We start from the raw sequence: 26922 nt of genomic DNA, 5'->3' as shown, positions 1-26922 counted from the left end.
CTGGTTGCTGGTTATAAAGTTTGAGGGTGTAAACAGTTAATACTTCATTCTTTGAAGTTTGGGGTGAAATTACAAAGTAATGAAGACTTGAGGGACTAAAGTTGAAATAAGTTTGTTACATGACTGTTAGTTACGTTTGGGGATAAACGACTGGAATTAGGGTTTAGTTTTTAGTTCTTTTCAATTCTGATTCATTCGTTCTTGTAATTATGTAATTACGTTTTCGTTCAATAATAATCATTTGTTTTTCGTTTATCATTGTTCTTGATTCAATCATCTTTAACAACTATGAAAGTCACTGTTCAAAAAAAATAAAATAAAAATAAAAGTAAAAATCCAACAAAACCAGATATATGAAAATGTGAGTTTACTACAACACTTCACTGTTTAGAAATAAAAATTACCCAACAACGTATGGAGACAAAAAAGCTGAAAAAATAAAAAAAGGTTGAAAAAAGAATGAGGAAAAAGAAAAGCAAAATATTGACTGACGCCTACTGCTTTTGTTTTTCTTTTTCTTATTCTTGTTTCTTCGTCAACATCCTCTTCCTCCTCGTCCTCACATATCCATCCATCCATCCATCCATCCATCCATCCTTCTTTTTTTCACCCACCCATCCTTCAATTACATAATTATTACTGTCACATCTTTATTATTATTCTAAATATTCCTCAACCATGATCAAACATCATCAAATTGGCTGATGAATTTATGCCGCCTTCATCATTTGCCGCTCATCATGGCCTTCAATTGTTGAACAATTAGGTTGTTCGTTATTTTGATGAAATTGTGAAATGGGTTTTATTTATTTGTTGAATCAAGATCAGGGTTTGTTGGTAATTTTGTTTTTGCAATTGGGTATTTTGAAATTTGGGTCATTTTGATGTAATTGTGAAATGGGTTATAGTCTTTTTGTTGAATCAAGATTAGGGTTTGTTTTTAATTTTGATTTTACATTTTGGGAATTTTAAATTTTGATTTTTATGAAATTATGAAATGGGGTTAGTCTTTTTGTTGAAGCAAGATTAGGGTTTGTTTTTAATTTCGTTTTTACAATTGGGAATTTTGAATCTTGGGTAGTTTTGATTAAATTGTGAAATGGGTTCAATTTTTTTGTTGAATCAAGATTAGGGTTTGTTGGTAATTTTGAATTTTGGGTGATTTTTATGAAATTGTGAAATGGGTTCAATTTTTTTTGTTGAATCAAGATTAGGGTTTGTTCTATTCTTGTTTGGCAATTGGGAATTTTTAATCTTTTTGAGATCCTAATTGAGGTGTAATTAGGTGTGTATAGATCTGAGCTTGGAAGAAACAAATATGGATAGTATTGTTGGTGGGAAGTTTAAGCTTGGAAGGAAAATTGGAAGTGGATCCTTTGGTGAACTTTATTTAGGTATATTATTGGAAATTTTAATATTTGATTACATGTATCATATGTAATTATGTAAATGTGTGTTTTTGTTTTGTTGATGATCTTGATTATTGCAGGTGTCAATATTCATAGTGGTGAAGAAGTAGCTGTTAAACTGGTATTATTGATTTCTATTCTTGATGGTTTATGTCCTTTTGTTTTAATTTTGATTAATCATGAGTTATTATTGTCCTTTTTCTGAAAAAAGAAACTTTTTCTGCCAAAAAGGCAAAAGAAAACACTACAATTGGTATTTATGATGTTACTGTTTGTCCAAAACTGCTCATCTTGCATCAAATTGGGTGGGCTTTCAATGAAAAAAGCAGTGAAATAGTAAGTTAAAAATAGTGAAGTATAAGTCAGTAATAGTGTAGTATTTGGTCAGTGGTGTCATTTATTTAAGGCATGAGACATTAATATCTTGAAAGCTCATTTATTATTGGATGTCTGTTCAAGATTATAGTTTTACATTTTAATATTTCATACAAGTTTTTTACCACTTAAAAGTGTTTTCATTTCTGATTTTTCAAAGATATAAGTATGCATAATCCAAAAAAGTTTGCAAATTTTTTGTTTTTCGCTTACTAAAATAAAAAGAAACAAACGGGTCACTCGTATAAACATGTTATAAACACTTTATCTATTAGAGGTATTTTTAGTTATCACTACATTGTTTATACCTTTTTGTAATTATGCATCATGCACATGAATTTTCACTTTTTATAGGAACCCGTGAAGACGAGGCATCCTCAGCTTCATTATGAATCAAAAATATATAGGCTTCTTCAAGGAGGAAGTGAGTCTCTCTCTATCTCTCAATCAATAAGTTTTCAGATTTTTTTTAAACTTAAATAATCTAAGTTACAAGATTATAGTGATCCTTTTTTCCAAACACATAAATGATAAAACTGATTTATAGAGGTGGTCAAATTGGGTCGGGTAACATGTTAAAAACGTATTTCAGTCAGTGTGGGTTGGTTTTAGCTCAGGTCAAAACCGACTAAGTTGACTCAAAACACTTTGTGCACACTTTTATAAGTTTTCTTTTTTTTTTTCTCTTTTTTTTTGTAAATATGAATAGGAAAACCATGTTATTCTAGTAATAATATACCGTTTTGAGTAAATTGATTTAGAAGGTACTTTGGGCTTTTTTTTAAACCCGTTTGACCCGTTTCTTATAATATAGCTTTAACTTTTAACCCATTTGACTTGTTTCTTATTACATAGTATTATTTAGGAAAATTGGATTTTAATAATCCCAACTTAATGCAGTTGGCTGATAATAATCCCAACTTTGAAAGTAGCTGTCACTGGTCCCAACTTTCACACTATTTATTTTCATTGGACCTCCGTTAAAAAAAACTTAACGACGTTATGTTTTTTTCCAAATTTCAAACTGATATTTTAGGGCTTTTGATCGGAATGAGAATACGAGTCGATTGATGTAAAACTTAACTCGAAACGACGCTTCAAACAGCTTGATTTTTGTTAATTAAAAGTTTAAACACCGAAATTGAAGCTTCCTTTAGTCGTTTGGACCACCGTTTGGGAGTAAGTTTTACATCAATCGACTCGTATTCTCATTCCGATCAAAAGCCCTAAAATATCAGTTTGAAATTTGGAAAAAAACATAACGTCGTTAAGTTTTTTTAACGGAGGTCCAATGAAAATAAATAGTGTGAAAGTTGGGATCAGTGACAGCTACTTTCAAAGTTGGGATTATTATCAGCCAACTGCATTAAGTTGGTATTATTAAAATCCAATTTTCCTATTATTTATTATTAACCCATTTGACCTTTTATGGATAAAGCATAACCCAAATTAACCATTTGTAAATAATGTATTTGTTCATATTAGTTTCATAAGGTTATGTATTTGAGTCAAGTAGTCAACTCTTGCCAATTAATCAGTTATTTTTATTTATCTTGTGACTGAAGCGAGAATACTAAACCGCAACGAGGGTTGGGTTTTAGTTCGGGTTGAAACTCCCACTTTTATATTTTTATAAATATAAGTAAGAAGACCATATTATTCCAGTAATAATATAGTTTTTTGAATAAAGTGAATTAGAAGGCTGTATGCATTAAAACTATACTTTGGGCTTCTTTTGACCGGTTTCTTATTGTATATCTTTATTTTCTTAACCACTTAAGACTCTTTATGGATAAAGCATAACCCAAATTAACCATTCATAAGGTTATATATTTGAGTCAAACTAGTCAACCCTTGTCAATTAATCAAGTTATTTGTTTATCTTGTGGCTAAAGCGGGAATACCAAGCCTCAAGTGGTTCGGTGTTGATGGAGAGTACAATATCATGGTCATTGACCTTCTTGGACCGAGCCTTGAAGATCTTTTTAATTATTGCAATAGAAAGTTCTCTTTGAAAACGGTCTTAATGCTTGCAGATCAATTGGTAAGTGTTTATGGCCACTATTTTATAAAATTTATGTTAATCACTTTTTATTTATGTTTATCATGTTGTGTAGTTAAACAGAGTTGAGTATATGCATGCGAGGAGTTTTCTTCACCGTGACTTAAAGCCCGATAATTTTCTTATGGGCCTCGGTCGCAAGGCTAATCAGGTAATTTTTTGAAATTTTTTTGTATTTTATTTTTGTTTTTGATGCATGGTAATTGTAATGCTTTCTTTTTTGTTATTTTATTCTTGTGACAGGTGTATGCGATTGATTTTGGGCTTGCGAAAAAATATAGGGATCTTCAAACTCATAAACACATTCCCTATAGGTAACTTCTATTTCCTCAAGGTTCTATATTTTACACGACTCTTTTTTCCCACAAAGATTGTAACTTTGACTTGGCACATGGTCTTAAGGGACGTGTCTCGAGCCGAGCCTGAGCTTGAGCTTTGCTACTTTAACTTACAAGAGCACAAGCTCGGCTTGTTTCAAGCTCCATTTCTAAAGCTTGAGCTCAGGTCATTTTTTACTTATTAATTATTTTTTATCCATTTTTATAGTATATGTGTGTGTATTATGTATAATTTTCATTGAAACTTTATATGTAAAATAGTATATTTTATTTAGATATTTTTATCATAGTTTTGTATGTTATAATTATTATATAAACGTAGTATAATTAAAAATATATAAATAATAGGCCCGCGAGCCAGCTTGATAAGTGAACTCGGGCTCGATAATTGAACTCGGGCTCGGGCTCATTAACTAAAACAAGCTTAACTTTGGGTTCAAGCTCGGGCTGAAGCTTGTTTAAGCTCGGTTCAATTCGAGCTTTTGGCAAGTGGATCTCGAGTAGCTAATGTGTGACTTTGTTCGTTACACCCCTAGACACTCGGGTTTGAAAACAGGTAAGTTTTATGTAAACAGATGAAAATAGGACGTGTCAGGTTTGACCTGCAAACACTAACACTCTTTTGTTCATTTTCTTTTTTGTGTAGAATAATATGTATTAAGTATATGACTATAATAGTCATAATGTTATATCATTAAAAATCGTACCTTTTTTTGTCATAATAATACGATTTCAGATATCTTAAGCATCTAGTTACCCTCTGAGCAAATTTTAACCCGTTTGATGTTTAGATAAGTTATTACATGTATCCACTTGACCTGTTATATATAATCTAACCTGAATTGTGAATTCATTTGAAAATTATTTCAGGGAAAACAAGAATCTTACAGGCACAGCTCGCTATGCTAGTGTCAACACGCACCTTGGAGTCGGTAAGCCGTTTTATAACTTCCAATATATTAGTTATTTTCCAATATTTAGTAGTTCTTTTTTTTTTTGAACTTTTGTTTTTGTGGATGCGCAGAACAAAGTAGGCGTGATGATCTTGAATCTCTTGGTTATGTTCTTATGTATTTTATAAGAGGAAGGTGAGCATATGAAATTATTCTATTTTTGCTCTTTTTTAAATTTTAATAATAAATTTATTTTTGCTTCCCTCTAATTCTGTGCATGCTTTTGCATTAGCCTCCCGTGGCAGGGACTGAAAGCGGGAAACAAGAAGCAGAAATATGACCGAATTAGTGAAAAGAAAGTGTTGACTCCAGTAGAGGTATACATATACGCCCGTGTGTGTTGGCCCACGTAACGTATGTTTGGAATATCAGTTATTGATTATTAATAACGTTTTTGTAGGTACTATGTAAATCATACCCATCGGAGTTTATCTCATACTTTCATTATTGTCGGTCGCTGAGATTCGAAGACAAACCTGACTATTCGTACTTGAAGAGGCTTTTCCGTGACTTATTTATTCGTGAAGGTGCCTATATATTTATTATTTTGATTTTTGCCACAGTTAATGACTAATTTACCCTTCGTGTTCATATTTCAGGCTATCAATTTGACTATATATTTGACTGGACTGTATTGAAGTATCCTCAGATCAGAGGACGGGTCCGTGCATACATACATACATACATACATGCATGCATGCATGCATCCATCCATCCATCCATCCATCCACACACACACACACACACATTATTGTTATAAAAAATAATAATGAGTTATTCTGCAGCAGCAGCATATTAGTGATACTGCTGGAACTGGGGGCGAAAAGCAGGGAAGAAATCCGGGTATTTTTTTTTAACTATGTTTTTAAATCATCGGTCTGTATATAGATACGCATATACATGTATAGATATGCCACGTGTTGTTAAGCAGGTGAACAAGATTCCCGTGCATTAGAAGCATTACCGAGAAGAAATCCGGGAACCGGGGCCCGTTATGAACATGCAAGACACCGGACCTCGGATGATGTGCCTTCATCGAAGGACGTGGTAAGCTTATATTTATTGTTAGAGGTTACAAAACGGGCCAAAAACAATTTGGGCAACTCAGACCGTTTCTATATTACTCTTTACTTTTTCCGTTTGATAGGGTTGTGCATGGGTTGGTTTGGATCTGTTTTGAGTTCAAACCGAGAACCAAAAACCAATAGTTCGACTTTGGATGATCGAAAACCGTTTGGTTTTGGTTTTGGTTTTGCTTTTGCTTTTGGTTTTCGATAATTGGGCTGAAAAGAAATGACTCGGAATAATGAATTTGGGCCTGCAGTTTTGTGCCTAAATGTTTTTGTTAATTAATTATTTACTGATTATTACACATTTGGGCCTAAAACTTTTTAGCAACATCATCTATAATTTGTTAATTCAATAATAAAAAAAGTCTGTTTTTTTCGGTCTTTACGTGCTGGCTCAGTTTTTACGATTCTGTTTGGTTTTTTCGGCTTTCAGTACATGCAAAACCGAAACCAAACTGCCTGGTTTTTGAAATAAATGTGAAACCAACTGTTGGTTTTGGGTTGGGTTCGGCTATTTCGGTTACATATCGGTTTTTTCGGATTCATGCACACCCATACAGCGTTTGATCCGTTTAAGATTAAACATAACCAACGTCCATTAAACTCATTTACAGCAAGCTGATTCTGAAAAGGTGCGACCGTCTCGAAATGGGAGCACGTCAAGGTATGCGGGTCACTCAACCAGGCCCGGCTCATCGGGTGAAGCTACAGAAGGCCCGTCAAGTCGGGTTGTGTCAAGCAGTGTGGCCCGTGGATCTAGAACACCACACGGGTCCGAGACCAAATCATCGGCATTCGGGCGGGCCACAAAGGTTCGGGAAGACCCGCTTAGAAGCTTTGAGTTTCTCCAAATAAAGAAGTAAAAAGGTAAAAGATATCTGAGTTTCTGTATGTTGTTTCGGCTTTGTCTTCATGTTGTGTTAGAGATTTCGAGTTGCAAATGACTCGTGTACTCTTTGTAATGTTGTCACATTTGAATTACGATGGTTATTTTATCGGTTTTGCATGTTTTTGGATTTGGCGGTTTGGCTATTCATATTTTTCATAATTTAATTACCATTGTATAAAAACGCCTCTATAAGAATGTCCGCGTGTTTATACTATTTGCGTTTGATACTTTTGGTTTCTTTGCGCCTGATGTTGTGTAGCTGCTAACACTGTTTAGCGGGTTATGAATAGTAACGTTTTGACCTCAAGCTCCTTGGTGGTAAATTAACGCCCCAAATGGTGAAAGAATCATCATATGCCCCGGAAGATAGATTGTTACGAACCATACTTGGCATGCGGGTATATACTTCAAAAGATTCCTTTTCGGGAGCGATTCATCCTTCCCGAACGCAGCATACAACTCTCCGTTGTACTGCGCTCTCCAAGTGTGCATGTTCCCCCCTTCTTCCTTACCGTAGGGGAGGTCCTGCCGAAAAATAGCTCGACGCCAGGATGATAAAAAACTTCACACCTCCCGTTCTTCACACTTTTTCAATATTCATTTCTTAATGGAAAAAAAAATATTGTGTTTAGTTGTGTAGTTGTGAATTGGGATAGTATGTAAAAGATAATTATTCATTAAGTTGCTTGTTTATCATATGAAATGGTTTATTTTGTATGTTTAGATAATGAAAATCGTTATGTTTTCTTTGGTATAAACATAGATCTAAATATAAAACGATAGGGCGGTCGAATTGGTGTAACTTCAGTTTCATGTAGATTCTGGTTTGGTTTGTTGGTGGTGCTCCTCCGGGTTGTGAAGGAGGTCTGTTTTTGTTTCATGATGTTTGTTTATAAAAGTTCACGGTTCGAAAATGAGGGGTGGGTGTCAAGTGAGTTTGTTAGTGTCTTACTCCCTTCGACCTTTATTGTTTTGTTTTGCATGCTTAGAGTTTTTGTGTGTTTCTTTTCTCTATTCTTGTACTCTTGTACTTGTATTTGCGGTTTGTAACTTTGTCTCGTCATGTTTACTCTCATACTACAAATGTCTATTTTAACTTTCGATTTTACCCTCATACTTTCAGCTCGCGTTTGTTAACTTTTAAATAAAATTTATTACTTTAGTTTTATTTTGTTTTCTATATCATATACTATAAGTCTATAACGAGTTCCGATGCAGTAACGAAGCGAATCAACACCGATTGAATTGCGACATAAACTTAAATAATAAAGAGAACAATGAATCGAACGTATTTCGATATCTCTTCGGTATTACGACTTTATATTTTTTTTAGCTTCTTAAATTTCGGTTTCTATACTGTCAGTGGCGTATCGATACCCTAACAAATCCAGTCTGGTATTTTGGTGTATGACATTGGGCTATACTGGAAACGAAACACAGGCCCAATCACACTAACTCCAACTATTAAACATCTCCCAATCTAAAACCCTAATTCTCTTGGCCTTCAATCATCGCCGCAGCCTCATTTCTCCTGCAAAAATGGTAAAACAAAACCCTAATTTCAACTGTTTATTATGTATAGCTTATTATTATATCTGAAGTAACAAATGTCGTTGTATTAATATTGTAGCCGTTCAAGAGGTACGTTGAGATCGGAAGAATCGCACTCGTTAACTACGGAAAGGATTACGGCAAGCTCGTTGTTATCGTCGATGTCATCGATCAAAACAGAGTAATATTATTATTATTATCCTACTACACAGATCTTAATCTAGCTCCAATTATTTTTTTAATTAATTATTATAATTGTGTGATTATAGATGAATTAAATGTTGTTACAGGAAATGCTTGATGTTTTTTTATTCATTTTCTTTTAACAAGCTGTAATATTAACTTACTATTTGATTTCTATGTGCTAATTACTACTGGTTATGAATTTGATGCCTTTAAAACCTATAAGAGACTGTTTTGTGTTTTGTTAGCTGTGCTACAGTCATGGTTTTATTATTGTTTAGGTCAAAATGATAAGATTTGATAAAACATGCATGCAGCTGTGTTTTATTTAACTTATTATTAAGAAATGTTATTTGTAATTGTTCTTTTTTAAGTTCTTAGAAGCTTATAGAATCTACAATTTTGCATAGTGTTATTCTAATTGTTAAGTTGTAAGGAGCCTATAGTGTTTGCAATCATGTGAGGAGTTTGAGTTTAGTTGTGCAAGTTAAATATAATGGAAGAAGTTAAGGTTGTGCTGAAGTAATTTTTGAATTTGCAGGCTCTTGTTGATTCTCCTGACATGGTGAGAGGCCAAATGAACTTTAAGAGGCTTACACTTACCGACATCAAAATTGACATTAAAAGAGTTCCAAACAAGAAAACTCTTATCGCTGCTATGGAGGCTGCTGGTACGTTCGACATTGTTATAGATATTGAGACAGATTGATTGGTTTTAAGAATATTAATTGAAGTATATATTATATGGTTTTCTAAATTTGGTTTACAAAAACATTGGTATATGATGTGGAGGTTCAACTTAATATGCTTTTTATTTGTTTTATAATTCAAAGTTTCAGTGTATCGTTTACCGTTATGACAAGTTTGATTGTCCAATGTTTTTTATAACATAGCAGCGGTGAAGATATAAATATTTTGGTGGTATGGTATTAAAAAGTTTATTGCTATTATTATATTAAAAGCAAACTTGATATATACTGCCTTTTGGCTTAATGTTTTATTTTTTTAATATACTCATGCCTATACGTCGTGTCATGTATCACCTGTTATGTGCTCTGATTATTATTCTTGAAATGATCTAATTTTAAAAACAAGTTAAAGATTATCTTTTATTTATTAATTATCTTTTGTAGATGTCAAAAACAAATGGGAAAACAGCTCATGGGGAAGAAAGTTCATTGTTCAAAAGAAGAGAGCATCACTCAATGATTTCGACAGGTTTAAGATTATGTTAGCAAAGATCAAGGTTAGCATTAATTCATTCTTTGTTAAACTTTTTTTACTATTGATAACTTTGTCGCATCGTGTATTTTGTTTTGTGATCTTGCAGAAGGCGGGAGTCGTTAGGCAAGAGCTAGCCAAGCTAAAGAAGGAGACTGCTTAATTTGTATGAATGTTGAGATTTTGTTGCATTTTATTTAAATTATTGTTGAGTAAAAACCAGTGTATGTTGGTAGGAGTTTATGTTTGACCATTTACAAGGGATTGAATTTTGAAGGGATGTTTGCTGTTTTTTATTCTGTTTTTGAACTTTTAGTTTTTGAAAACCTAAACGTCAATATATGAAAATTTCCCAGAACGTGATACCCATAAAAGAAAGATTCTAAGCTTGTGTTTTGGGTTTACATTATGAGTTTATCTGTTAATTGCTTTAAAATTTAAGAGTAAAATTTAGTTAGGTTAATCTGTTTATGACTTGTCTAGAAGTCGAATTCTTTATGATATACACTTTTAATAAAGTTGTTTTTACAATTCCACTAATGCCTGTTGGTACTTAAGTGTTAAAAGACTGCTCAAAAGTAGCGAGTGCTGTGAAAAAAGTTTGTTTTTACTCAACTTGTTGGAAGCTTTTAGGTAAAACACTTTTGGGTCAGGGTGGGCTCTAGGGTGGTCAAGTTCGGGGTTTAGACCCCACTTGTATACGGTATTCAATTTTTAGGTTGGTTATATGAATGCAATTAATTAGTGTCAAAGTTAGAACAAAACATACTAAATGGTAAAAATGACTCTTAATATTTGAAAAGACAAATGTATTTGTAGTTGTTTTGTTTCGTAAAAATAAATCTGAAAAATGCCTTCAATATAGATACGACGATGCATGTTAGTGCTTGTGAGATTATACATAGGTTTTGCGAACTTTTTACAAAAAGATCACAAAGATACAACAAAAAATATTTTAAGATTGCAAACTTAATGTAACAAGCCTTCTCATATAAATAAAACATAAATAGTCCGTACACAAAACAACAAAGTTTACGATGATTATGAAACCGCTAGAAATCAGGAATTATATGAAATCGAGACTTTAAAGTTTATATAAATGTCGATATCTACAACAAAGAATAAACATCCTTTCAGGTTAACACTTACAAGCGTTCAAAGAAAACGAAAGAACATAAAAGACACATGCATAGAGAGTGTTAAATATTTTTATTCAGTATGCTCAAGATTGTTATTATAGATTTGGAGTCTATTATTTAATCTACTTTGTTACTTTGTTATTTTAGTAAGTAAACAACTTTCTACATATGCCAATGTCACACTTAAAAAACACCCCCAACTCTTATTGTAAACAACTTTCTTTAATCATATTATAAGTTCTCTTATCATACTTTTAAATTTCAATACTTTTCTCTTGAAAAAAGCATTATATACAATCTAAACTCATTCATACAACCCAAACCTGAAAATCGTGTCAGTCACGTAAACGATAACCCGTCATGCATATTTGTGAGTTGTCTCAAACACGACCCGTTTGACCCAGAAGTATTTCATCTATTTTTTTTATTGTTTCCACGTATTAAGTCTTTAGCTTTATATAAATACAACAAAATATACAAATTTAGGTAAAAGAAAAAACTACATGTTAATTATAAAAATCTCGTGTGAATCTTTTTTTAGTTTCATATTTTGACATAAAAATACGTAACCAATTCAACTTATTACATAAAACACACATTAGAAAAACAAAATAAAAAAAATGGTTTAAAAAGGTCAACCCACGAATCCTGACCCGAACCCCACACGTTTAGCTAAACAGGTTCGCATGGTCGACCGGAAACCGATCCGGACCCATTTACACCAAATCCAAACCCATAAATTTTGTGTTAGGCCAGTGTATTGTTTTCGTTTTTTCTGGTCGTATCAGAAAATCACACCCAACTTTCATACGCCCGATGAACTTCAAGGGCCCGACTCGACTTTCTTCATAAACCGAGGGGCCTGATTCAAACACGGTTAAAACACACACACAGCGATAATCATTTTGTAAACATTAGATAATAATAATAATAATAATAATAATAATAATTTGAATACCCAAATCCATAATAATAATATTTTGGTTCTTCATCAATTGGCGTTCAAATCCAGCAACATTTTTGCTTATTGTCGGATACCCACATCATAAATCGCCTGTATATCTTCAAAGTTTCCCAATTTATTACAAAATTAGGTAATAAATGCTGTTAATTTATTCAATTTTCAATAAAGATTGTAAATTGATGGTCTATCTGACATGGGTTTTGTTTAGTTGATTGAATTACAAAATTATAAGGTGTGAATTTGAATATTTTGAAGTCAAATTACTAATTAGGGTTTATAGGAGTTAGCTGCTGCTGTGTGTTATGTTGAGGAGTATTATTGGTGGTAGTAGTAAGTCAAATGGCAATGCCGATATGGAATCGTATTATCCGGTCAGGGAAGAGTGCAAAGAACATATGCCTAAAACCAGGTTTAAGCCCAAGGTTTGTTCAAAATTGTTACTTTATTACTTTTGTCAAATGATTGTTTTTAAATATTTTAAATGATTGGTTTAACGGTTTTAGGTTGGGAAAACATTGAGTGAAAGAAGATGGAATGCCGCGTTTGATAAAGACGGTCGTTTGGATATTGCAGCTGTGCTTAGAAGGATTCAAAGAGGGGTACGGTTTTCGGGCTCTTGTTATTGTATGCTCTCATTGTTTCATACTGTACCTTATTGTTAGTTATACATTGAAGATCTGTTCGTTTTTATACTTGTTTAATATTTGTCAAATCATAATTATCGTGCAATGGTTACATGGGACTTAGTGTTTTATAATGTTATGGAGCAAAGTGAACTAATAATATATTGTTTTATTGATTATAGGGAATTCATCCAGCGATTAAAGGGGTAGTTTGGGAATTTTTGTTGGGTTGTTATGATCCCAACAGTACCACGGAGGAACGAGATAACCTCAGGAAAAAGAGAAGGTGGTACTCTCAGCTAATAGCTAGGCTTGTAAACAAATCGAGCGTTTGACGGGAAGTTCATTTTTGTAATTAACGAATGAACATGTTGTGAACGCAAGTTTTTGTTCATTTAGTTAAGCGAATGAACATCCGCCCATGTCCTGTATGTTCGTTCATTTACGTTTGTTAGTGTAGATTTGTTAAGGATTAAGGTTAAGGACTTTTAGGTGAAATGTAGACTTTTGATTAAAATCCTATCATGGGGGGCTTATTTTACCTTATTTCGAGGGATAAATGATATATTACTATAATATCCTATTCTCAAATTAGTATTTTGTAACACCTATTTAGTATTCGTTACTAATATCATTATTTTTATTTATCTATTTTTATTATCATCTACTATTACCTATTTAGTTATTTATTTATTATAGGGATATGCTTTTCCTTTATGGTCTAAAGGTTTAGTGTGAACTTTGTGTTTCTTTTACTTGGTCTCATGCATATGGCTCCGAGCCGGGGGTCTCTCTGGAAGCAACCTCTCTATCCTTTGGGATGGAGGTTTGCCTACATCCCACCCTCCCCAGACCCTATGTTGACGACTTGTTGGTGGGATTTCTACTTGGTATGGTTGTAGTGTAGGTTTATTTAAGTTTGTCCCTCTATGTTCTTTTATATATATTCATTTAAATTTCTTAGCCCCATAATTATTTAGTCTAGTTTTATGAAAGTAAAATTTCACTCATTACAATTTATGTTAGTTTTTTTATATTTTTTACGCCAAACAAATTACTGTCCACGCTCACTTTTAATTGGTGTCCACTCATTTATGTTTGTTTACCTATGTTCTGTTTTTAGTCATTTTTGTTCGCTTACGAAACTTACGTTCATGAACCTTACGTTCATACTATTCACAAACACAAGCTCGTTCATTCGAACATGAACAAGAAAACCTCATTCGTTTAATTGATCGAGTTCAATCATTTCATCTTTCAAGGACCACTATTATTACCCTTATATAGATGATAACAATACTGCCCTTACATAAAATTGCATCAACTAATGAAATAATACTTGGTATTATTGGAAACATGTTAACCAACTGCTTCATCTTTTTGTTGTTAGGGAACAGTATAATTCATGGAAAGAAGAATGCAAAAAGATTGTACCCGTTATCGGTACCGGGAGCTTTGTCATGGCACCTTTAGAGTCTGAAAATGGAGAACCGTGTGAAAATAATGGAATTGTTGACCCAAAATCCGACGATGAGTCAGACAAGAAAGTTAGCGAGTGGAAACGTAGTTTGCCTCAGATAGGTTGGTTAACTAACCTTGCACCACAAATTAATATTATTTCAATCATAGTCTAGTAGGCTTGTAAACAAATCGAATTTTCATTGAACCATTTATTTAATAAACGAATGACGATGAACAAATTTTTTTGTTCATTTAGTTAAAACAAACGAACATGAATACATATCTTGTTCGTTCTTTTATGTTTGTTCGTTAGTTACGTTTATTTAAGTTTGTGTTGTCTACGTTCATTAATATATTCATTTAAAATTTTAGACCCGTTACAATTTAGTCTACTTTTGATAACTTTTTAGGCCCCACACATTGTTTATCACATTTACTTTTAATTGGTTTTAGCTCAATTTTGGTCATTCATTTATTTCAGCTATGCTTGTTGTTTCCGTGCATTAATCGTTCGTTATGTTAGTTTTCTTACCAAAAGAAAGCGAACAAGAAAAACGCGTTCGTTTATTTGTTGGTGCTCGATCATCTGCTAGTTTCAAGTTAAACAAGTGAACACAACATGGACACGCTCCGTTTGTGTTCATTCAGTTTGTTTACAAGCCTATAGTCTAGATTTTTTTTAATAAAATGATTTTGATGGTTTTATGCATAAGAAATAGAGTTTGGTAAAAATATGTTCGTTTACAGGCCTATTACCAACAGGCGGTTTTTGTTTTTGCAGGTTTGGATGTTGTACGCACAGACCGCTCTCTTGTATTTTATGAAACCGAAGCTAACCAGGCCAAACTTTGGGATTTACTTGCTATATATACTTGGGTTGATGATGATATTGGTTATGTTCAAGGTAACAAACTCTATATTAAAACTATAGATTATTATAACATCATATGCTTATTATTATCACCAACTTTAAGCAGGGATGAATGATATATGTTCCCCAATGGTAATGCTTTTGAAGGATGAAGCAGACGCCTTTTGGTGTTTTGAACATGCAATGCGTAGAGTTGTAAGCCTTTATTCTTTTCCAACTGATTTAAATTTGGTTTAAATGGTTATAATGTTGTATGAAACAAATATATGGTGTGTAATATATCAAGTTAGCACAATTTGTTAAGTTTAACTACACGTGTCAAATTATTGATACTAAATTGTACAAGTTTGGTTTCTCTTATGTAGAGGGAAAACTTTAGGTCCAATGCAACTTCTATGGGAGTACAATCACAACTTGGCATACTTTCACAAGTTATGAGAGTTGTTGACCCGAAGCTTCATCAACACCTTGGTAAGTTGACCTTATAACTTTTATCTGTTCATTACCAAATTTTGATGAAAAACACATCTTCTATGACACTCGTTTGGTTCACAAAATTGTTATTATATTGATCATGAACAAAGATGCTTGGAGAATATTGTAGAATTGTAGTTAGGTTACAAAAACTAGAATATTACAATACTTGACAAACAGATTGTTCATGAACAAATAACTGAATGAAATTCCGTGTCCGTGGTCATTCGTTAAGGAAATGAATTTGTTTGTCTTCGTTCGTTAAGGAAACAAAACGGACATTTTATGAATAGATATCAACACATAATCACCCAAAAATCCTTAAGTACTCAAGTACCTGACATAGTATCCAAATTTTTTTTTAACATAATGTAAAAATAAACCTAAAAACAATGATCATAAACATAATTATATTAAAATAATGTCTCAAAGTTCCAAGTAAATTTGATTAGTTTTTTAATTTATAGTGTAAATATAAGGGTAAAAGAAAAAAAAGTAAAAATTTTAATAAACGGGCATATACAAACAAGAGTAAATGAATGGACATAAACGATGTGTTCATTCATTTAATTTACGGAGCCAAATTCTTTGTTTACGTTCGCTCATTAATTAAAAGAATGCACGCAAACGAACTTCCCACTGAACGATTCGCTGAACGCCTGGCTCGTTCACAGCCCTAACACAATTCATTTGAGTTGTTTTCATTTTAACTATACTTTTTTGTCCATTTGACCCGTTAGAAGTCAAACACATCCCAAATTGACCCATTCGTAAGTACATTGGTTGAAGTTAATGACTCTACATTAATTGTATAATTGTTGATTGTTTTATGTAATCAGAGGGATTGGACGGTGGAGAATATTTATTTGCAATCCGAATGCTAATGGTACTTTTTCGAAGGGAGTTTTCATTTATAGATGCCTTATATTTATGGGAGGTAAGAAAATACTACATATTTTTATCTTCCTATGAATAATAACTTTGTTTTTTAATGCATTTGAATCTGAAAATGATGTTTATATTTTTTGGAAATGTGGAATCAGGTTATGTGGGCCATGGAGTATAACCCAAACATGTTTTCTGATTATGCTTCAAATGGTACGAATGAAGTTGTAGCAACAAAATTAAGCAGCAAAGTGTTACTACAATACGGAAAATATGAGAGAAAAAATGTGAAAGATGGACGAACGGACCAAAAAAGTTTTCTTGCTGTTTTTTTAGTGGCGGGTGTTCTCGAGACCAAAAATAAAAAGTTGTTGAACGAAGCAAAAGGCCTAGATGATGTTGCCCAGGTTCTTACTTCAACTTTACAAGTTTGCTTTTTAGGCTCAAGCTCGTTTAAGATCAGCTCGATTCGAGCTTTTAACTAGCCGATCTCGGGTAGCTCACGAGTGGCTTGGCTCATTTGTTCCTTTAGTTAAAAGCTAGTGTTTTTTAATTTATTTGTTTGATCTGTTTTTTAATTTATTTGTGCCTTATGTCCAAGGCTTGATGCAAAACTACTATCGAGCCGGGGGTCTCACCGGAAGCAGCCTCTCTATCCTTATGGGGTAGAGGTAAGGCTGTCTACATCTTACCCTCCTCAGACCCTACTATAGCTTTGCTATTGGTGGGATATACTGAGTACGATGATGATGATGATGATGATGATGATCTGTTAGATATAAAATAATCGACCCATTTATAAGTAAATGGGTTGAAATTCTCACCTGTAACTCTAACCTCGTTTCTTTTTATTAATTTCGACTTAATAATTGCTTATTGTTCAGATCATGGGTGATATAACCGGAAGCTTGGATGCAAAAAAGGCTTTGAAAGAAGCATTGAGAATTCACAAAAAGTATCTGAGCAAGGCAAGCATTACATTTTTTAACAAGTCTGACCCATTTTGGACGACTTCCGACCCGTTTGACCTATTTTCTTTAACTTATAAATTTTACTCACTATTGATAACAAATCTAAATTACATCTAATTTGGTCCCTTATGTTTTCGATTTCAGGCAAGAAATTGATGGAGTTAAGTTTTCTGCAGGAAGTTGTGACACCAATTCTTTTGTTGTGTGATTCTAGACGTTTATATTTGTTCATTTGATCTTCATTTGGTGCTAAGTTTTCCCCGAGTTAGCATGTTATGGCTGCACCGACACGTGGGACCCAAATAGGTCTCGTCTCGATGTGTGAGTATTCTTTATGGTGTCCGTATACTGGATCCATTTGAGGTTGTATTGGTTTTAATACGGATTGAAGCATCTCAAAACATAGTGAGTGCTTGTGTAATTCTTTGAACAATCGTGTATTTGTATCATTAAGATGCCCTATAAGAACGAGTAAATTACACGAATGATTCACGTGGTATGTTTATATCGCATGCTTTATTATTCAATTAGAAGTTGAGTACTTGCGCGTATGGTCCCCGCTACTAAATAGTAATAATAACACATTTGGTGTTTTTACATTTTGAAGTTACTATTATACCTTCTTGTTTGAAACTAATTGTTGATAAAGTAGTTTTCAAGGCGACATACTGGTGGTTAAGTGGTGTGTTTTGCAACCAAAAGGTTAGGGGTTTGAATCTCGCATGATGCAGGTTGTGGTGCATTTGTCATATAAAATCTAGGTTGGTAGAGACTGCGGTGGAAAAAGTTTACTATTACTTTTCATTTAAATCTAAAAAAATTGATTAATATTTTTTAAACTTTTGATCTCTTTTTATCATTCATTTTTCTTAAATCATTCTATTGAATTCTTGTCATTTTCTTTAAACTCTGATATTTAATAATATAGCTGATCGTTATTATAACAATGTGTCTAACCCATTACAATGATGCGTCTAACTCATTGCAATAGTGCATTCAACTTTTCTATTTTCACATTGTGTATGCATCAAACTCATCAAAAGTGTGTCTATTTAATTTGACCATGAATTTCCTTACGAAATCTTCGTAACTATAATAAATTTTATCAAAAGCAAGTTATTTCTTTCGATTACATTATTATCAAACCACCTTGCACACCTAAGTACCTAACTAATTAAACAAAAAAACCTTTTAGGCTAGCCCAATTAGCTATGACAACGAAGATAAGAACTAGGCCTCCTTCGGGAGGTCACCAGCTCGAATCCGAGCCACACGGGGGGTTTTATTCTGCATGCATTTCGCCAGAGGATTTTGCCTCTTCTGGCGGTGGATGTCAAGTAACATCAGGGGAGAAACTCTCTGGGCCCGGGGTTGGCCGCAACCTGACCTACGTCTACCCAGTCATGCCGTAGAAAGTCTCCGTTAAAAAAACAAGAAGTTTAGGTGTTTAAAGGTCAAAGTAGTAAACTAACGGGTTCTTTTCTATAATAATAATAATAATAATATTCTGATCGTGCAGTCCAGTAACCAGCTTTCAGCATGAACCTATAAATAGTAATCGCTATTGACTGTTACATATAGTCACCAAATACCTGCAAGCAAAAAAGGTGAATCTGAACTTTAAATCTTTGTGTTGAATATTATCATGTAATGAAGATCGATCTATGTTGATTAATTGATCGAGATCAGATCTGTTCCGCATTTCTCTGAAACCTGATATTTAGTTTCATGATTGACCTAATCTAGCTAGGGTTTATGGATCTAATTTTATTTATACGTATAAACTGTTGATGATTTGTGCTACTTTTGTCTACTAATTGTGTGTTGTGCATGTAAGTGTTAATTCGTTCACCTTAATTCTGTTGGTGATATATATAGCTAAACACCAATCCTAATTTGATTTGGTCAGTTATATACTTTTGTAAAATGTGAATCACATGCTTTAAAAGTTTCCTCATCTGTAACTAGAGGTATGCACGGTTCGTTAAGTTTTTTTTTTTTTTCAAATTGAATTTGGGACTAAATCATTTTGTTAATTAATAAGTAATTGATTTTGTTTACATTTGGGCTAATATACGCAAGTTACACATTTATTAAGTTCTTATAAATTATTTAAAATAAAAAAGGAAATCTATGAATTCAGTTCGGTTCGTTTTTATTCGGTTTTTATTACATGCAAAACCAAACCTGAACCATAAGTTCGTATTTACAAAAATATAAAACCAAACCGCCGGTTTTTGTTTCGGCTTGGTTTTTCGGTTTCATGCACACCCCTATTTGTAACTTGTGGTTTGTTAATGGTGTTAGTTGTTACAGATTTACAGTGCATAATCCTTTATTTCTGTTTTATTATTGTTATTCTATAATCGGGTGAGCTATGTGGAAGCTTTTTGGTCTTGTTTGTGTAACGTACTGACAGAGTTGTGCTAGTTTTTGTTGATGAATTTAATACATTTTGCCTTTTGTTTCCGACTGTATATAGGGCAGAATGAAGCGAAGTTAAGCATTTGATCTAATCCAATATTTTTTACTGTTGCAGTAATTGCAACTGTTAATATGGAAGGGACAGTTTTTGCTCCTGCTTTAGAAGGAATGAAGCATGTCAAGTCTGAACAAGGAGAAATACTTACAAAGCCTTTCTTAGAAGTCTGCAAACAGATATTGCCTGTTATTGGTATGCTCTTGCTTTATCGATATGAACTTATCTGTTATCACTTATAGGCGTGAACTGTTATTAGAGGAAATCCAAGATAAATGGCATTAAAATAGATCTAATAAACTCCAAATCTAATAAGAAATCCAAGTATCTATGAGTTTAGCTATTCAACAACTTACATTTTAGTTTTCTTACTCGATACCAGACCAATTTGGAGCAGCTATGTCGCTTGTCAAGACTGATGTCGGTGGTAATATAACTGTAAGTAATCTTCCTTTCCCTACGAATTTGCATATCTGTATGAATATATGCTGTCAACCTTGATGCCAAATCTGTTTTTCAGTCATTAATTTGGATTTATTTTGCTGTTGTGGAAATGAATGTGTGCTGCTCAACTGCTTAATAACACTGCGCTGCAACTTGTTCTTTTTGAGTCGATTCAATTATTATCTTTACTCACTGTTAGACCCTCTCTTTGTAATAACGAAATTCGGGTTGTTCATCTGCAACTTGTTTTAAGAGAAAAGATAACCCTTTTGGAATGAGAATAATCAAACGTTCGTCTTTTACTTGTTTCATACACCATTGTGCCAAACATAAAACATTTGTGTCTCGTGTTTCTCTTTCGAATTCATGTGACATGTAATATTCTTGGTTGTCCGTCTATTTTATGAGTTTTTTTTTCAGAGGTTGGAGAACAAATATCTGTCCAAGCCAGCAGAATTTGAGAAGCTATACAGTATGGTTCAAGTGGAGGTTGCAGCAAAAAAAGCAAAAGGTTCATCAAGCTGCACCAACGGTCTACTATGGCTAACTCGGTGACGATGACGCCTCAGTTAACCGAAATAATAAAGCCCAAAATACCCTTCATTCTCACAAGTTTTTATTATTTTAGGGCAATGGATTTCATAGTTGAATTATTCCGTAACCTAATGGATCATGAAGATTGGGCTATGTCATGAAGCCTATAATAAAACACTTAAGAAATATCATGGCTGGTTGGCCAGTTCTACTTTTACAGTAAGTATTCCTTTTCCGTTATTATGCTTGTATAGTTTATATGACTAGGGGTGTAGATTTATGCACGACATAAATCCAACACAAAGTTCGCAGGTTTGGGTTTAGTCTGAATGGGTTCAGGTCAGTTCGGGTTGAACTTGTGATGTGTTAAGCTAAACGGGTGGGTTTGGGTCGACCTGGTGGGTCCATGGTTTGAGTGCATTTAGCCCGTTTATGTTTTTTAAAAAGGTAAAATGTGTTTTTGTGTCATAAACTTAAAATGGCTTGGTATATTAAGCCAAATTTTCAAAATTAAGAGATATAGTATTAACTTTTATAGTTTAAACACAATATTTTATACACATTTATGTTGTTATAAATTTGTAATTTAGAGTATTTATATCCAAATAAAATAAAAAAATCAATGGCTCTTGTTTGCTGTCTGATGCGAACTTATGCATGATGTGGCGCCTTATGCAGTTGACTAGCATTAAACGGGTCTGGGTTTTTTTAACTTTGATTGAACAAATCTAACCATCTATTGAGCAATGAATTTGAGTATTTGAACGAACTAGGCCATCGATCGAACAAATCCGACTAGAGTTGATGAGAATATCTTATGTTATAGTGTTTAAAAGTTATCAACTTAAACTATTATCTATAAATAATTTGCTTGTTTATAATCCGAAACTGGATTCATAGGTTGCAATGAAGCTTGCTCCAGACAGGAAGAAGTTCATAGAAGTTGTGGGTGGGAAAGGTGACATAAAATCTGATATTAATAAATTCTGTGCAACATTCACACCGTTCCTTCAGGAGAATCACAAGTTCTTGGTGAGATCATAATGCTTAGTAGTTAATACACATTGAGTATGATTTAACTGCCTCAATTTAATTTTGTTAATTAATTTATGTGGTTCTATTTGGCAGGCTACTCATGGTTTGGATGATATGAAAGCATAGTTTTGAACAAAAAGGAGTTATTGGTTATTTGCTTCATTTGTTAAACCTCATTGAGGATGCACTAAACTACCATGTGTACCATTTCTTTTTTTGCAATTTATTAATTAACATTTATACAATATTTTTGGTTGGACGCTATATGAAGTCTTTTTCTTTCATACCGTGAAAGCCTTGTCACTGAAAAACTCAGTAGCCCCACCAATAGCTTGCTAACTAGTGTGACCAGGTAGAACGTAGCTTACGCTAGTTATTAGGCGGCCTTTTAGGGGGTTAAAGGTAAAAAGTATAAACTAGTGAGAGTTGGATTAGAATATGAGATCTCTAATGCTTAACCATGCGCCAAGGTTAAATGTATAAAGAGTAAACTTCTGCACCAATGTCCAACCGGCACTCGTAAAATGGCGCATGAGCGGTTACGTTTTGCCAATTTGATTTGAGTTTTTGTTGGTAATATATTTGGTAAAAAAATAACATGATTTTCCTATTTGTTATTTTTTTATACATGCATAGTTTCCCAACTTCTTCCTATTCTCTCCCTCTTTATCTAACACAAACTTTCATATTCATAATTCATCATCTAATTCTCTTGATTCTTTAATATTGTTATCATTAATTATTAATATTATTATTATTATTATTTCTCCTTGTCTTGTATCCTTTCTGGCTTGTTTCTGATACCCCCTGCATTCATATGCATCAATATTCAATTTGGTTAAATCTACCTAAATTGTATCCGGCATTTTATGGGGTCAAAAGACCCCATCTTCATCCAAACCATATATCCATAATTTGAAGATGAATACTCATAAGGTTAAATAAAGGACTTCTTAAAGGCCTTAGATATATCTCCCAAGTTTTTGGTCAGCCTCCTTTCATTGTTCCTCTTCGTGATTCCATAATTATTAACCTTTATGTTAACGCGTTCTGTTTTATGCAGAAGAAGAGAAAAAACAGGAATTACAGATTGGTGGTCCAACGGACGTTAAACATGTTACGCATTTCGGATGTGACGGACAGGCCCAAGCATCTCCCAGCTGGGTAGGCTTCATGTTTCTCAATGTTGCATTTATTCATTTGGCTTTATAATAGAAAATTTGATATATTTTTTTTGTGTGTGTTTTGGGTACAGATGAGGGAGTTTGGTACACCTCAATCTGGATCATCGAACGTATCCGAAGCCTCGAGTCATGATGGTCCTGAATGGCTTTCTGAAGGTTAGAATAGTTCAAACTTTAATATAATGCCTGAATCAATGCTATCTAACAATGATAATAATTGTTAAATCCTATAAAGACCAACGTCTAAACCTAAAAGCCAAGATTCTAACCCGTTTTACGGTTTCACATGTGAACCCAAACGATTAAGTCTAGCAGCGCAAAATAGGCAGGTCAGACGGGCTGTGACACCTGTGAAAACAAATTTGGGGTAAACCCTGGTTCGTTTATTGAATAAGTCAAAACGAGCCTGGATTCGAACTTTTATTTGCCATTTTGTTTATAAACGGTTAACGTGTTAAATATTATTACAAGAAGCATGTTATTGTAATTACTATGTAAATTTTCAAAATTTGGAAGGTTTTTAGTATTAAAGATATACTTGGGGACAACTTTCAACTTGTTTGACTCGTATAAACCTTTTGATTTTACTAGGATAATTAAATTAGGTGGCTGTTATACAAAGATCACCCAAAAAGCGTACATCGGTGTGCACGTTACATAAAAATCGACTATGCACACCGGATTATGTCACGTCATACATGTATATTATATCATTCGCATGGTTTTGTCCATCAAACACATCATACATATGATTTGCATCTCATACGACCTATATGACCATTTTTCACCAATCAAACGGCCCATAAGACCATTTTTCCTCTACAATATTTGGTCTGTGTGAACCATACCAGTGGTGTCTGGATAGTGTGTTAGTGGCGTTTGTTTTAGACGCAACCTTAAACTATAACCCAAATCAATCATTGTGCAGCTTGTATTAAACAATCTATTTAACACAAAACAATCTGTAAATTACAGATAATGGCCAAAGAATCCCGGGAAGAGATCGTCAAGAAAAGGCAAAATCTAGACACCGGCGCCATCGATCAGTGGAAAACGAACCCGACCTGGATTCTCAAACCAAACCAAGGCATCCACCAAGACGACACCACACTAGAGGCGCCGAGGGTCGACACGCTCAAGACGAGTCATTGCCCGAACTCCCAAAAAGGATTCGGACAAAGAAAACAAAGGACGATGGTAATTCGCAAGCATCCGCAAGCTCAGATGCAGAAAAATGACCTCAAATGCATTCATTTCATGTTTTTATTTTTTTTAATTTAGCCAGTTACTCATTGTTTCTTATATGAAACTTGGAAACAAGATTCATGCTATCTTTTTTGCTATTTATAATACATGACCAGTTTATTATCAATTCACTCTACTATTCTTATTGCAAAAAGTTATCACAATAAAATACAATCATTCTAGCTTTACTAAGTTATAACATTGTAATAACAAGTATATATAATCATAAAGTTTAGCTTTGTATTAAATACTTACTATGGTTTTAATTAGTTTCAATGTTTTAGGCCATTGGGGCAAACAAGTACTTTTTTGGCATGCATTGACTGTCAACTTTGAGAAAAGGTAATTTTAGACGAGTAAAGAGAAGTTAGTAATATTTTAACATATCATTGATTCTCTTGTATTATTATTATTATTATTATTATTATATTAAGACACGTGATCTGGCCCGGTATGAAACTAGACGTTTTTTAAACCAAATTTTGATTTTTTTGGATACCGGTTAATAAGTAATAAAATAATTTCATCAAGTGTGAATTACTTGACCAATTCTAACGTTTCAACTTTCAATAACTGTTTAGTATACGTGTATACTTTAGGTTGTCCCACACTTTATATGATAACATTCGTTTTTAGGCTTTATATATGGGAGTCGCTCTTTGTCTCTCATATGAAGTGTAAAACTACTTAAAAACTGTAAAAATGAGTGGAAGAAGACGGGAAAAATTCCATAAATTGAACTCTCGGATCCAGGATTGGTGTTACCGACCGGCCTTTTTTTTCACGGCTTTCCCTCATCTCTATTCCGGCTCCATTCCGTCCACCTTCCAAAACTGAAATTTCACTTTATTTATACGTCCAAACTTTTTTATCAGTATAAATAATACATTATATTTGGTGCATTAGATATAAATTTTACTCTAAAACGTTTGATAATAAAACATTTTAAAAAAGATATGTATGAGTCTCTCCTCTCATCAAGGCCAGCTTTTAATTGTAGTGGGTCTCTTAAACAATTTATAACTAGAAACACAAACCTTTTTCAAACCCGCTATTTTATTAAACCCAACAAATAATTAGGACTTCAACCATTTGTCCAATATACAACCTAAAAGTAGTGGTGAGCATATACCAAATCGAATCGAGATTAACCGACAACTGACATAGTCAAGAAGTGGTTATCAGTTATTTTTTGTTCCCTTGGTTAATCAAAATTATTGTATCGAACCGAACCATTAATATTTTCATACATTTCTAACTTTTATTTCTCCATTTTATGTTTATGTATTTCATGTTCTATACCACCATTTTATGTATTTATACCACAATTTTATGTATTTATACATTCTTTTCATGTATTTAAGCATCCATTTTATATACATCTAAGAAAATATTTTAGCCTAAATTTGATTGAACCAAAAACCGAATAAAACGAACGTATTAACCAAAAACTTATTGGTTAATTTGATTGAAGCTATTAACCGAACCGAATCAAACAATACACACAGCACGTCTATCTAAAGTATAGTGAGGATTGACCGGGCCTGGCCATCATTTCATGCTCTTTATTCTTTAATATAAAACCAATAAAGGAAAATCATAAAAGATATTAAGTGAGTGTTTGGGAGTGCTTTTCTTTTTATCTTTTTGCTTTTTGGAGCGGTAAAATGTCCAAAATACCCCATTTTAAACATTTTACCGCTACAAAAAGCAAAAAGCAAAAAATAAAAGCACTCTCAAACATGGTCTAAGACCATCCCATATCATAATAATGAAAGGGATATGTCACACCATCATTAGATAAGAAAAATAAAAAGTTTTGTCATTTTCTTCTAGTAGTTTGATGATAACATGTCAACATACACTATCGTTACATTTTTTCCTTCATGCTTCACCATCACCTAAAATTAAACGACATATGTTGTTCTTTTAAATATGGGGAATGCAGTCTCCAAAAGTTTTAACTATAAAACCAACATTAAAAGGCGAAGGTGACGGATCTTCTCGTTGTCATAGTCGCATAGAGACATGAGCCTAGAGATTACACAAGTCAATTTTTATAGTGAAAGTCCTGAGAGCGGAAAATAACACCATTAAAAAGGGTCGGCAAACTGTTATGCCTAGAGGTATAAACAAATTGTTTCGTATTCCTTCCTAGATCGTTGGGTTGAAATTGCGTCGGAAACCCCTCTGTTGAAACTGGTTAAAAATAATTGAGTATGTTAAAAACATATTAACAACCAGAATAGGTCCCTTTCACTTGAAAACCGGTTTGAAACCGAACTAGGATTGGTTTTGACAAAAGCATGTTCTAACTTGTTTTAAACCGAAACTGGTGTTGTACACGTCTAGTACTTACTTATGTCTTGATAGTATATTAGAAAGAGCACGTAATTTAGGCGTAGTTAAATTTAAAAGCTCTATAACTAAGTTATGGGATTGGATTTGGGTCATTTTCAAATGCTATATCATTGTACATTTTATAAGTTTATGTCTAAAGGTAATTGATGGTGCTAGTAAAAGTGTATTCATATATGTCACATTGCCACCTACACATTAGGA

The 26922-nt window shown here is 33.2% G+C and overlaps 3 protein-coding genes and 2 pseudogenes across 6 annotated transcripts; all 5 read left to right on the top strand.

Moving 5' to 3' along the window:
• The first annotated feature begins 591 nt into the window (after positions 1-591).
• Positions 592-7400, top strand: LOC143616322 (casein kinase 1-like protein 9). Of its 2 annotated transcripts, none has more exons than XM_077089185.1 (15): positions 592-753; positions 1264-1394; positions 1490-1530; positions 2139-2208; positions 3680-3828; positions 3902-3997; positions 4090-4160; positions 5055-5116; positions 5209-5272; positions 5370-5454; positions 5538-5664; positions 5737-5798; positions 5923-5980; positions 6069-6184; positions 6822-7400. In XM_077089185.1, the coding sequence occupies exons 2-15, from the start codon at positions 1319-1321 to the stop codon at positions 7068-7070; spliced, it is 1326 nt and encodes a 441-aa protein (XP_076945300.1). In that variant the 5' UTR covers positions 592-753; positions 1264-1318; the 3' UTR covers positions 7071-7400. The 2 variants fall into 2 exon arrangements, with proteins under 2 accessions (XP_076945300.1, XP_076945301.1); XM_077089186.1 differs by having other exon boundaries at positions 5929-5980; positions 6822-7399.
• A 1144-nt stretch (positions 7401-8544) lies between these two features.
• Positions 8545-10331, top strand: LOC143616316 (large ribosomal subunit protein eL14y-like). The gene is made up of 5 exons (XM_077089182.1): positions 8545-8638; positions 8727-8828; positions 9372-9501; positions 9964-10076; positions 10161-10331. The coding sequence occupies exons 1-5, from the start codon at positions 8636-8638 to the stop codon at positions 10212-10214; spliced, it is 402 nt and encodes a 133-aa protein (XP_076945297.1). The 5' UTR covers positions 8545-8635; the 3' UTR covers positions 10215-10331.
• A 1803-nt stretch (positions 10332-12134) lies between these two features.
• LOC143616315 (uncharacterized) lies at positions 12135-18239 on the top strand. 2 transcript variants are annotated; one of them, XM_077089180.1, is made up of 12 exons: positions 12135-12284; positions 12435-12576; positions 12658-12753; positions 12960-13063; positions 14168-14358; positions 15020-15142; positions 15216-15304; positions 15475-15580; positions 16423-16520; positions 16627-16875; positions 17353-17459; positions 17606-18239. In XM_077089180.1, exons 2-12 carry the CDS (start codon positions 12457-12459, stop codon positions 17673-17675), a joined length of 1353 nt encoding a protein of 450 aa, XP_076945295.1. In that variant the 5' UTR covers positions 12135-12284; positions 12435-12456; the 3' UTR covers positions 17676-18239. The 2 variants fall into 2 exon arrangements, with proteins under 2 accessions (XP_076945295.1, XP_076945296.1); XM_077089181.1 differs by lacking the exons at positions 12135-12284; positions 12435-12576; positions 12658-12753 and having other exon boundaries at positions 13014-13063; positions 14175-14358; positions 17606-18235.
• Positions 18240-19954: 1715 nt separating this feature from the next.
• Positions 19955-22149, top strand: LOC143616320 (glycolipid transfer protein 1-like; annotated as a pseudogene). The gene is made up of 6 exons (XR_013150641.1): positions 19955-20113; positions 20301-20356; positions 20783-20913; positions 20991-21115; positions 21797-21928; positions 22025-22149. The product of XR_013150641.1 is annotated as a glycolipid transfer protein 1-like (transcript).
• Positions 22150-22800: 651 nt separating this feature from the next.
• On the top strand, positions 22801-24414 carry LOC143616323 (uncharacterized; annotated as a pseudogene).
• The last annotated feature ends 2508 nt before the right edge of the window (positions 24415-26922 follow it).

Source organism: Bidens hawaiensis, unplaced genomic scaffold, assembly GCF_021521415.1.
Source record: "Bidens hawaiensis isolate Kalapana, Puna unplaced genomic scaffold, B.hawaiensis_p1.1 tig00046789_1, whole genome shotgun sequence".
NCBI lineage: Eukaryota > Viridiplantae > Streptophyta > Magnoliopsida > Asterales > Asteraceae > Bidens > Bidens hawaiensis.
Note: the sequence above shows the minus strand (reverse complement) of the source record. Positions and strands in the feature narration are given on the sequence as shown.

Coding starts and splice junctions, on each gene's coding strand:
- LOC143616322 (XM_077089185.1), top strand. CDS start 1,319: ATGGATAGTATTGTTGGTGGGAAGTTTAAGCTTGGAAGGAAAATTGGA. Junction 2,209..3,679: donor TAGGCTTCTTCAAGGAGGAA/GTGAGTCTCTCT, acceptor TTGTGGCTAAAG/CGGGAATACCAAGCCTCAAG. Junction 4,161..5,054: donor CATAAACACATTCCCTATAG/GTAACTTCTATT, acceptor AAATTATTTCAG/GGAAAACAAGAATCTTACAG.
- LOC143616316 (XM_077089182.1), top strand. Junction 9,502..9,963: donor CGCTGCTATGGAGGCTGCTG/GTACGTTCGACA, acceptor TATCTTTTGTAG/ATGTCAAAAACAAATGGGAA. Junction 10,077..10,160: donor TTATGTTAGCAAAGATCAAG/GTTAGCATTAAT, acceptor GTGATCTTGCAG/AAGGCGGGAGTCGTTAGGCA.
- LOC143616315 (XM_077089180.1), top strand. CDS start 12,457: ATGTTGAGGAGTATTATTGGTGGTAGTAGTAAGTCAAATGGCAATGCC. Junction 12,754..12,959: donor TTAGAAGGATTCAAAGAGGG/GTACGGTTTTCG, acceptor TATTGATTATAG/GGAATTCATCCAGCGATTAA. Junction 15,143..15,215: donor TGATATTGGTTATGTTCAAG/GTAACAAACTCT, acceptor AACTTTAAGCAG/GGATGAATGATATATGTTCC.